At 41.9% G+C, this 12203-nt stretch overlaps 1 protein-coding gene across 1 annotated transcript in view; it reads left to right on the top strand.

Moving 5' to 3' along the window:
• The first annotated feature begins 51 nt into the window (after positions 1-51).
• Positions 52-12203, top strand: part of PDHX (pyruvate dehydrogenase complex component X) — a 108008-nt gene continuing 95856 nt past the window's right edge. Inside the window, exon 1 of the mRNA XM_065403860.1 lies at positions 52-205. Coding sequence (XP_065259932.1) covers positions 64-205 — 142 coding nt within the window. The 5' untranslated portion in view covers positions 52-63. The remainder of the gene's footprint in view (positions 206-12203) is intronic.

The raw sequence follows: 12203 nt of genomic DNA, 5'->3' as shown, positions 1-12203 counted from the left end.
GGGCTATCTTTTCTCTCAGGCAGTGAGTAGGACAGCCCTAGCCTTGGGTGGGAGGAGAGCAAGATGGCAGCCTCCTTGTGGCTGAGCTGCAGCAGTAAAGGGATGGTCAAACTACTCCTGGGTGGGAGACTAGTCGCGGGGGCTTGTGCTTCTCTTCGCCTTGGAGGAGGCTGGAGGCTTCTGCACAGGAGCCACGAGCTGCTGGGTGAGTATTTGGCCTCAGTCACTAACAGGCGGTTTTTAGTTGGCCGCCTGTGACACTGTTAGAACCTGCTGCAGCTGTGTGGGGGACAGCAATGACTTTCAGGGGCAAGGAAAGTGGATGGTAATGACAGAGGCCAGGTGTCTGCGAGGAGCTTGTGGTTAGGGGTGTATCTCTGCAAGCAGGGTATGATCGTGAGTAGGTGACCTGGACAGAGGAGAGGGTCCATGGCGGGGGGGGGGGTACCTGCTGAAGTGAGTGGGCAGTAATGTTGGGGTGTGGAGGTTTGGCGGGGGAGAAGCAGAGTGGACTTTATGATTAGCTAGTGGAAGAGAATGAAGGGGGTGGATAACGATGCTCTGTTTGGCCAGTGGAAAATAGGATGAGGGATGCAAGGCGTGGGGAGAAAGGAAGATGGTGTTATGGCATCAAATTTGGTGTCTAGAGGACAAAGCGTATGGCAAACTGGTTTAGACTATTTTCTAATGATAGTTGTGGCTGCTTTTGAGTTGACTGGCTAAAGAATACTGAGAACTGTACTTTCTCAAAGTCCTCTAACTCCCAAATTCCTTTTGTGATTTACCTCCATCCATTTTTCTGCTCCTGGCTCCTTATTAAAAAAAATATTTAGTTTGAGATTAAGTCTGAAAATCTGTAAAACAAAAGAAAGCATTCTGTGCAAGTTGGAGGGTCAAATGTAGAACTTAAAATGGGAGCAACCTTTCATTCTGAAGGGCGGATTCCTGACTCCAGAATTTGCTCTCTGTCTCTCTGAGCCAGAGTTTGGTCTGCAGCTAAAATGAGCTTTTAAACCTGGTAGTAATTATTGGTGTTTCAGCCGGGGGAACATTTGTAGCAGTACTGCAGGAGGAGTCTGTAGATTAGAGATGACATATTGGTTGAAATATTTTGAATGAAATTTTTCATCTTTATGAACTGAAAATGTTTGCAAAATTGTCAGTGTTGAAATATTTTGAGTTTTGCTAATATTTTCACAAATGTTTATGGAAAGTGACCATTTTGCCAAAAAATGGTGCCTTTAGACCATTGTGAAACTGAAACAACTTCAGAATTTCAAAATATTTTGTTACTTAAACCCCTCTCCCGCAAATTCTGTAACATTGGAGTTGCTGCTTGTGACTCCAAATTAGGAGTCTCAAAATTTCAGTAAGTGTAGGTGCCATTTTTTAAACAGGATACCTATTTTTTTTTAAATACGGTACCTCTTCAGTGAGTCATCTAATGAACTGAGCACTCTGATCAGAAAAGTACAAATGAAGTGAAAATCGTTGAGCGATCAGGGAATAAAGGGGATGGGTGAAATAACTGAGGAAGTGGAAAGGAATTGAGACAGCTGTGATGGGAGCTGCTTATTTAAATAGGAGTGGAAGTAGAGTGGGAGAGTCACAGCGAAGCCACTTGGAGCTTTTTAGATCTATGAATTTAATTTCACTTATTTCTCATTATCCCTATAGACTTTATTCTACAGTCCTTACCTAGGCAAAACTTCAGTTCGCTGTGTTTTGCCTGATTAAGTATTCCTGGTTCTAGTCCTAGTCCTACTTCTATATTGCTTGCCTAAACGACCGCATTTAGTTTTTTGTCGTGTGGGGGTGGGGGGGTGAGGGGGGGTGGCAATGCATGTTTCTGTTGAAGTTTGAACCTTTTTTCTGACATCTCTCATTTTCTGGGGTGTATGTCTAAATTCTGTAGTAAAATGAATTTTTTTTATTTCAAACCACATAAAAGGATTTTCTTAAATAAAAGTTCAGATTAATATATAGTTTTCAAATTGCATTTTAAAATAGCTGACAAGTCTTTCTACCTTTGTCTTTCTTCACTTGCCACAGCCTGTGTTTTGCACTTACAATAGCACCTTTCATCAAAGGAACTCAAAACTCTCTGTCGTTTATGGAACTCAATTTTATATTAAATCTCATATTCTCATGTGATAAGGATAAGTAGCAGTATCCCTATTTTACAGCTTTGTTGGGACAGTGGAGCAATGAAGCATAGAGGAAACAAAGTAATTTGCCTGGTGTCCCATACCAAGTTATTAGTAGAACAAAAGCAGGGCCATGACTCCCATTCCCTTGCTCTTATTGTTCTAAAATCAACTCATGTACTTGCCACCAGTGAGTGGATTACTTTTTAATACAGTGAAAATTACTAGAACAAGAAGGAGTATTTACTTCTCTTCTGGACTGTTCTGTCAGAGTTCTCGGTCATCAATTTCTGCAGAACGCAAGTTTTTATTTTAAAAAAATAATTAGGTTTCTATCACTTATGGTTGCAAAGATAGTATTCCTGTCTACTTGATTCTACATGTGTACAGCTTTTTTGCTGCTGCTGTTGCAGCTTATAGCTTCTGAAGTAGGAGCAGAGAAAAATTGATAAGACTCTGGTATGTTTTGGTGAGGGTCAGTGGTAAAACTGTCAAGAATCATGTCACTTTCACTCTGATACTTAGGAAAGCTATGAGCCACCCTAGAGGCAGGTAAAGGAAGACCCAAAAATTGACTGTGAGGAAGAGGAGAATTCTATATATAAGATGGAAGGAAGACTTTCAAATTAATGACACACCTACTAGCCAGAAAATGATGGGAAGGAACCCCAAGGAGGGTCAAGAGGCAGTACTTTGATAGGCAAAATTCCTCCCCCTTCCCAGGAACTATGGGTTTCTTACCAGGATGTTGTTTCTCAACCTCATTGGTTGTGTCTTTCTCTCACCTGGCATATCAGTCTCTGGTTAGTAGGTGTCTTGGATGTGTTTCAAGCCTGGGTGAGTTTTTAAACTTTTAAAAATACACCATGACCTATTAATAATACTTTGTAAATGTGTTTTCTGTTGTTAAGAATTGATTTTTTTCCCCAACTTTCATGTATACTTACAAAGAAGTGTGCTCCCATTGAGGACAGAGGAGATCCCAGAGGACTGGAGAAGGGTAGACATAGTACCTCTCTTTAAAAAGGGGAATTATAGACCAGTCAGCCTAACTTTGATAGCTGGAAAGATACTGGAACAAATTATTAATCAATTTGTAAGCACCTAAAGGATAATAGGATTATATGCATTAGTCAACATGGATTTATCAAGAATAAATCATGCCAAACCAACCTAATTTTCTTCTTTGACAGGCTTATTGGCCTGGTTAGTAGAGGAGAAGCAGTAGATGTGAGATATTTTGATTTTTAGTAAGGCTTTGGACATAGTCCCACATGACATTCTCATACGTGAACTAGGGAAATGTGGTCTAGATGAAATTACTAGAAGGTGAGTGTGACCCAATGCACCCTTGTATTCGCACCCTTGTATTCACACCCTATACACCACTGTAATAATCTTTGTACAAAATATGCCTTGTGAGATAGCATTTGAAAAATAATATCTTGCTGGTCAATAATACGGTGAAATGTATGCAACAACACTATATGTGAAGTTATAATTTCCCCCTGTATGATGTTGATAGCACATGTTCAGACCCACATAGAGCTGCTTAACTACTCCTGCCTAGTGGGGGCTGTCTTAAAGGAATGTGCGTTTACCTCAGTTTATATACAAGTAGTAAACGAGGTCCTTGAGACAGCAAGAGAGAGACAAGGCAAATCTGCACTTCAGCATATACAAGGGAGGAGAAAGAGCAGGAGAGCACCTTCATGATCAGACTACACATCACCTTCTTTACTGTTTGAATAAACTTTGCTTTGAGGGGGGTAATCCTTAGATGAATCCACTTCAAATGGGACTGGACTATAAAAATGAGGGGTAAAAACACCCCAGGGATTCTTTCTCACTCACTTTCGCCTAAAAAGACAAAGGAACCAGCCCTTTAGACTTTCAAGGCAGATTCTGACTGAAGAACTTGGTCAGCTATGTTGCTGGGAACATGTAAGAATTTTATCTTGAACCAAGTCTAGTTTAAGTTGAGTCTTACTACTAGGAAACATTTTATCTGTATTTCTCTTGTAACCATTTCCGATTTTAGTGCCTTGTACTTGTACTCACTTAAAACCTCTCTCTTTGTAGTATAAAACTTTTTATTCTGTAGTCCGAACTAATCAGTGTTGTGTTTAAACTGAATTGTTTGGTAACTCTAGTTAAAGTAGCAAACTGTTGTACATTGACCTCTTACAGGTATAATGGACGTCTAATATCTGAACTGCCCAGGAGAGGGCTGGGCAGTGCAGAACACACGTTTTTGGGAACAATCCAGAACTGGAAGTGTGTTGCGGTCACTCTGAAAGTAGTAAATAATGCTACTGGAAACCAGAGTGTGGCTGGTGTGCAGCTGACAGGCTGCTAGTGTCAGAGTGGCTGGACCAGGACTCGAGCTATATACAGACACGTATGGTGTGACCTGCATGCTGTTTGTGAGGGGCTCAAATTAGGAGCTACGTCAGCAAGGCATTGTTAGGCACCTAAGGTTGCAGGGCAGGTGGTGACACAAACCCTCACTGGTCTGGATTGTGCCCCGGAATGTGAGAGTGGGTGCAAAATTGGTTGAAAGCCTGTACTCAGAGTAGTTATCAATGGTTCTCTCTCAAAATTGGGGATGTATCTAGTGAGGTCCTGCTGGGGTTTCTCCTATGTCCAGTACTAATCAATATTTTCGTTAATGACTTGATAATGGAGCGGAGAGTATTCAGAAACACAATCTGTGAGCAGTTGCAGGCAGTTTGGAGGACAGGATTGGAATTCAAAACAACCTTGACAAATTGGAGAATTGGTCTGAAATCAACAAGATGAGTCAGTAGGACAAGTGCAAAGCAAATTCAGTAAGACAAGTACATTTAGGAGGGAAATATCAAATACACAACTACAAAATGGAAATAACTAGCTAGGCAGTACAGTAAAACCTCAGACTTATGGACACCTCGGGAATGGAGATTGTCTGTAACTCTGAACAAAGTGCAGTTTGGGCTCCAGTTCCAGCAGCTGACATTCCAAGCCTGGTTCCAGCAGCAGTTGAACTCAGACTCCCTCCTCAGTGCGGGCAACTTCCTTGTAGATAGCTTCTTTCCCTGGGTCGGACTGCAACCTTAAACCCACTCCCCTGGCCGGAAGCGGGACAAAACAGCGTCCCCCCACTCCTGGAAGGACTGTGTGTGAAAACTGTCTCCTTCCAGCCAGAGATCCCAGCGTTGCTCCTACTCTGCTGGCTGCCTTGGGCTGGCAGCCCCAGCGTCTTCATTCTTAGATGTAAGTGGCTGCCCCGCGCATGGGGGTGGGATGAGGACAGGCAGCCCAGATGTGCCTACCTTTAAGATGCAATACAGGCACAGTACAATATTTGCTTTTTTTTTTTTTTTTTGGTTTCCGCTGCTGCCTTATTGGTTACTTGCAGTTTCACACAGTGTCTTGTTGACCGGTCAGTCCGTAACTCTGGTGTTCATATCTTTGAGGTTCTACTGTAGTACTGCTGAAAAGGATCTGGAGGTTATAGTGTATCACAAATTGAATATGAGTCAGCAGTGTGATGCAGTTGCAAGAGAGGATAATATCCTGGAGTGTATGAACAGGAGAGTTGTATGTAAGATACGGGAGGTAATTGTCTGCTGTCCCCTACACTGGTGAGGCTTCAGCTGGAATATTGTGTCCATTTCTGGATGTCACACTTTAAGAAAGATGTGGACAAATTAAGAGTGAATCCAGAGGAAAGCAACAAAAATGATAAAAGGTTTAGTAAACCTGATTTAGGAGGAAAGTTTCAAAACAAATCAGGGCATTTTTAATCTTGAGAAAAGAAGACAGGGGGTCCTGATAGGGCTGTTATAAAGAGGACTGTGATCAATTGTTCTCCATGTCCACTGAACATAGGAGAAGAAGTAATGGGGTTAATCTGCAGCAAGGGCGATTTAGGTTAGATATTAGGAAACCCTTAATTCCCTTAATAGGGATAGTAAATCATTGGAATAGACTTCCAAGGGAAGTTGTGGAATCCCCATCATTGGAGATTTTTTAAGAACAGGTTAAACAAACACCTGTCGGGGAAGGTCTAGGTATTCTTGGTCCTGCTTCAGTGGAGGAGATTGGAGTAGATGACCTTAGGGGGTGTGTGTGTGTGTGTGGGGGGGGAGATGCAGGGTCCTGGTGGCGTTTACCGCGGCTCCCAGAAAGTGGCTGCCAGGTCTCTGCAGCCCCTAGGCGCAGGGCGGCCAGGGAGGCTGCCCTTGCGCCCTCAGGTGCTCCCCCGCAGCTCCCATTGGTTGCGGTTCCCAGCCAATGGGAACTGCTTAGCTGGCACTAGGGGCGGGGGCAGCATGCAGTGCCTCCCAGGCTGCTGCTATGCCTAGTGGCCGTAGGGCCATGCTGGCCACTTCTGGGAGCTGCACGGAGCCAGGGCAGGCCCCTAGCCCCTGCCCAGGCTGTGCTGCCAATCAGACTTTTAACAGCCCAGTCAGCCATGCCAACTGGGGCCGCCGGGGTCCCTTTTCGACCGGGCGTTCTGGTCGAAAACTGGATGCCTGGCAACCCTATGCTCAGATAAACTATTACTGCAGTTCCAAAGGGACGTTATGTGGGAAAGTAATAGTGGGAAAGTAATGCTTTTTCAGTTGTCTGTTAATGTGACTAGGTAATAGGAAAGGAGGAGAGCCAGCACCTTTTGCTTGATCAAACATCAGCCTGCAGATAGTCAGCAAGTGCTGGTTAGGGAGTCACTGGTATCCAACATCCATTTCTTCTTCTGTGCCTTTACACTGCGTCACATATCACAGGCTCTTTAAAATCAGACTAGAACTTTAAATAGAAAAAGTCATCACAATTATTTAAAGATTTTCCTGTTATATCCATGGCAACTGAAGACTTCTTAAAACAGGTTCTAGAGCAAAAATGGACTAATTCAAATTGTACCAATCTAAGAGAAGCACACTTTCCCATTGTAATCCGTAATTGCAGTATTAACATTTCTTGCTGTTAGCCTTGCTATAATGTTTCCTGAGGTACATATGCCATAGTATCTGTATTTTGTCTAACCTGCAGATGGTGCAAGTGTGTTATCTTTAGAGTGGTTTGAACAATGTTATTTTAATGAGCACTAGTATTAAGGGAATGAGCTGTGTCTGACCCTCATGGAATATAGAAGATGCGCAGGGGGGGGAGAGAGAGAGGAGCTGAAGTGAAATGTTACTGGGTAATTTATTCTGGCATTGATCCAGCCCTCTACTATAGCTCTTTGGTTCACATAATGTGCTCCCATAAGCAGAGAGATTTGATATGAAATTCCAGCAATGCCATATGTAGACTAGTCAAAGTAATGAAGCTTAGATCTGCTTCATAATAGCAGCAAATTGGTTTGTACTACATTTATATTTGAAGAGGTAATAGGCATTCTAAAACTCTGTAGGGCTGCACATTAAATGCAGTATAGGGCTAGAACCTTGATGAGGGAAGACACTGGTGCACTTTTTTCACAGAGAGAGGAAAATAGTCCCCTAATGTAGTTTTTTATATCTCAGCTATTGCTGTGTTATGTTTGCACTGATATAGAAGCGTAGTAAATTTTGTCTTTACAACTGACTGGGTAATGTTGTAGGAAGCTATGAAATAGTATTTCAGCTGAGGATGCTGAGGCACTTAGATCTAGTTCACTGCAGCTTTTTTGTTTTGACAGAGCGCTTGCTGTACCCATTTCAAGGCAGGTGAAACAATTATAAGCAGTGAGCATAGAAGTTCTGACCAGTGCATTGGAAGATAAAGTACAGTGCAAATCCACAGGATTTTTCAAATCCATTAAATTAAATCTAATGTCTGGAAGGAACATAACCCCTAAAGTGGTCACCAAATATGGAATCGTTATGGCCTCAGTGAGGGTTTCAAGTTAGCAATTGGTTTGTGTTAAAAAACATTTTAAATTTGATTCTCTTAAATACAATTGGTTGTAGATTTAGAAATGGCCCTAAATAAACAGTAGATGGCTATTAAAATATTGACGGCAGCAGCATGGTCTGGTGGACTGAGCATGGAACTGGAAGCCAAGAACTCATGAGGTCTAATCCCAGCTCCACTACCACCACAGTGAAGCTCTGTGCAAGTCACTGAAACGTGTCTGTTTCCCCACCTATAAAATAAGTATACTGCTTACTTCCCAGGAGTCTTGTGAGAATTAGCTAATTGTTGTACAGATTGTTGAATCTGTAAAGTGCTACATAAATGCTAAGCATTATTAATACAAAGGCAGGATTATTGAGTATAGATTTGTTTTTGGTGAAGGGGAATCACTCCTCATAATCTTAATTGTTTGTAATGAACAACTGGGATTATTGCTTAAATTAAATTAAGCCTGTATGATCTGGTCCAGAAGTGATTGTAGCAGCCTTAAGAAAATGACATCAAAAGTCTCTTTGCTCTGCTCATACTGACTTTCCACTTTGGACGGTAAAGTTGTAGGATGAGACCATGATGCCCAAGTTTCCACCAGTTGGCATTCACAAAGCTACTACAGGACAGGCCCAACAAAGAAAATAACAGAACGCCACTAGCTGCCACCTTCAGCCCCCAACTGAAACCTCTCCAGTGCATCATCAAAGATCTACAACCTATCCTGAAAGACGATCCCTCACTCTTACACATCTTGGGAGACAGACCAGTCCTCGCTTACAGACAGCCTCCCAACCTTAAGCAAATACTCACCAGCAACCGCACACCATACAACAAAAACACTAACCCAGGAACCTATCCTTGCAGCAAAGCCCAATGCCAGCTCTGTCCACATATCTATTCAAGTGATACCATCATAGGACCTAACCACGTCAGCCACACTATCAGGGGCTCGTTCACCTGCACATCTACCAACATGATATATGCCATCATGTACATTGGCCAAACTGGACAGTCTCTACGCAAAATAATAAATGGACACAAATCTGACATCAGGAATCATAACATTCAAAAACCAGTGGGAGAACACTTCAACCTCTCTAATCACTCAGTGACAGACTTGAAGGTGTCAGTTTTGCAACAAAAAAACTTCAAAAACAGACTCCAAAGAGAGACTGCTGAACTCGAATTAATATGCAAATTAGACACAATTAACTTAGGCCTAAACAGAGACTGGGAATGGTTGGGTCATTACACTAACTGAATTTCCCCCCCCCCCCCCATGTTAAGTTCTCCTCACTCACACCTTCTATGGGTCATCTCGATTATCACTTCAAAGTTTTTTCTTCTGCTGCTACTGATAACTCATCTCAATTGATTGGCCTCTTACAATTGGTATGCGTACTTCCACCTTTTCATGTTCTCTGTATGTATAAATATCTTCTGTCTGTGTGTTCCACTCTATGCATCTGAAGCAGTGAGCTGTAGCCCACGAAAGCTTATGCTGAAATAAATTTGTTAGTCTCTAAGGTGCCACAAGTACTCCTGTTCTTTTTGCGGATACAGACTGACACGGCTGCTACTTTGTAATAAGTCCTGACGCTGCCCCACAGCTCATGAGCTGCTCAGGTCCCAGAGACCCCAAGGCAAAATTCTTAAACTAGGAGGTGGGGAATGTCTGTTTTGCTAGTGGGCCCCAAACCTGTAGGTGTGCTTTCAGCATGCCTTATACCTATCAAACCCTGCAGTAGGAGGGCCAGACGTAGAGCATCTACACACAAAAAATGGCTAGGGACACAGGGAAATGGAAGGCAAGTGTGAGAATAGTGAGCAGGAGAGACAGAGAGAGAGATGATTTGGCTGCTATGATATTGGGCTCTCTAAGCAGCTGACGTGGCCTAAGTACCTAGCTCTAGGAGAGGATTTGCAGCTAAGGATCCTGAGTGATGGGAGGCACTAATCTCCAGTCCATCAGCCGGATTTGCTGTGTCAGTTGCTTAGGCACGCCCCTCTCCTTTCCTGGGCCTCCTGCTCCTGGCAAGCTTAAGTGGCTTCTTAGGATCCTTGTCTTAGGTACCCAAGCTTCCCACACAATTCATAGGGAGAGTTAAGCACCTATCTCAGGACTGAGGATTCCACTAGACAGCTGGCATCTAGGGGTTAGTTATTGGAATGCTGAGCAGAGCAACGCATGTGTCCTTTGAGGATCTGGACCTCAGTGTCTCCATCTGTAATAAGAAGATAATACTTAAACCCACCTGTGCTTGTGTTTCCAGATGAAAAATCCGGTAGAAGTGCAGTGGTGGTGGTGTTATACCAGGGTATAAGGAGTGGTTAGTGAGTTTAGGACCTGCCAGCTCCTCCCCTGCTCCCAACCAGCTTTTCATAAGGGTTGTCCTGCTCCTAGTGATGCTAGAAAGTGCCAGTATAGCTTATGTCTCTCTTGGAAAAAACACTTTTTTGGTATGTGCATCTACACTAGGCCTTATAATATAGTAGCTTTAAAAAAAATCACTAACTAACATCATTATGCCAGTATAAGCTTTAAGTGTAGACCAGGCTTAACATCTGGTATTTGTGAGCCACCATAGCTAGAAATGAATGCTATATATCACTGGAAAGCTAGAGATCTCTGCTTTTCTGTGATTTGTGTCCACTCATTACTATTTGTATAGGCCCACATTAGGCGTTTTAAATTGTTTGGATTTTAACATGAGTGATAGGCCCGAAGCATGTGACCAAAAAGAATAAACTCATGAGAAATGTGGTTTGTTTGTGTTAAACTCATAGTGACCTTGGAAATACCAGTGTTATCTTATTTAAAGTTTGGGCTAAGCTATAGAAATAAACAAAACATGGTTAAGTGGACACCAGGTGCAGTATGTAACTGGTTAGAAATGCTTAGTCCAGTAGCTGGGGGAAAATGTGGTAAAGTGAAATAAGGAGAAATCCTTGAAGAAAGCAGAGTGCACTCTAAACTGCTTCAGTTTACTTTAGCTAAGGTCCACTAACCATCAAAGACATTACTTATTTGTTATATAAAGCAGCAGTGTTTTCTAGGGGTTCTTTGTCAGAGCTTTTCCTTGCCCTTCTGGAGCCACGCCATGATGGGAAGGTATTTCCTGGCCCAGATCTGGTTGTGTGTATTTGGCCAATGCTTACAGTAACGGTTATTGTTACTAAGGTATAGAATACAGGTATATATGCTGGTAAACCTTAATAAAATTATTGAATGTTCATGACATAAGAACTTTAAATCACAGTATTCTTATTACCATGTTTTATTCTCAGCCTTTCAGGTTTGATATACTAATTGAGGCCAGTGTCTCAAAACAGACTGTTAGAACTGGAACCAAGTCTGTGTATTTTATGAAAGCTTTCAAGTCTTATACAGTGATAATTTCTAATTCTGGGTGTCCGTAATATGATAACATAGTGAAAATATTTGAGTAAACAAAGCCATGGACCCATGCTGTGAGGTGCACTATTTCACATATTCTCAAGGATAAACAGGGTTTGGCAAACTAGTACAAATATTCTCAGGACCAGTAACTTTCCTAGGCACTAGTCCTGGACCAACTGTGATCAGAAAGAAAGATTATCAATCCCTGTGGATTATACAGCCACAAAACAGAATTTGATTGGGAATAGTCTCTGGATTCACTTTACAAATGCTAAAATAATGAGTAATGCTAAAATTAAATAATTTAAGTACCAGAGCAAAGACAGGTCAGTTTCTATGACTGATTTGGAACAAGAGAGAACTAATTAAAGAATAGAAGGCAGGAGCAAATTTATTTATATTTCTGCACTGCGGACTTTCTGGGAGCATGAACCATGTATAACTTCAACTCAGTTTTACAATTCATGTGCTTTAGGGATGATGACCCCTGGGGTGTGGATCTACGGAGACTTTAGGGAATAAATGAACTCTGTTTTCTTCTTTCTGTGCAAGATCTTTATAGCCTGCAAGCATACTAAATCTTTGTTACAATATTTTCACTTTGCAGAAAAGGTCCACATTGTATCCGGAAAGGATGAAAACAAATACATCTTGTTTTATCTCCGCTGTTGAATAAATAAGCATTCTTCCATAAGTATTTCTTTACAAGTGTACTTTCTCTTTCAGTAGTCTATAGCACAATAATAACAAGTTCAGATTTGTAAGATGTATTAACATTA

Source organism: Emys orbicularis, chromosome 4 (assembly GCF_028017835.1).
Source record: "Emys orbicularis isolate rEmyOrb1 chromosome 4, rEmyOrb1.hap1, whole genome shotgun sequence".
Classification (NCBI taxonomy): Eukaryota; Metazoa; Chordata; order Testudines; family Emydidae; genus Emys; species Emys orbicularis.
The sequence above is the reverse complement of the archived record's forward strand: the minus strand, read 5'-3'. Positions and strand labels throughout refer to the sequence as shown.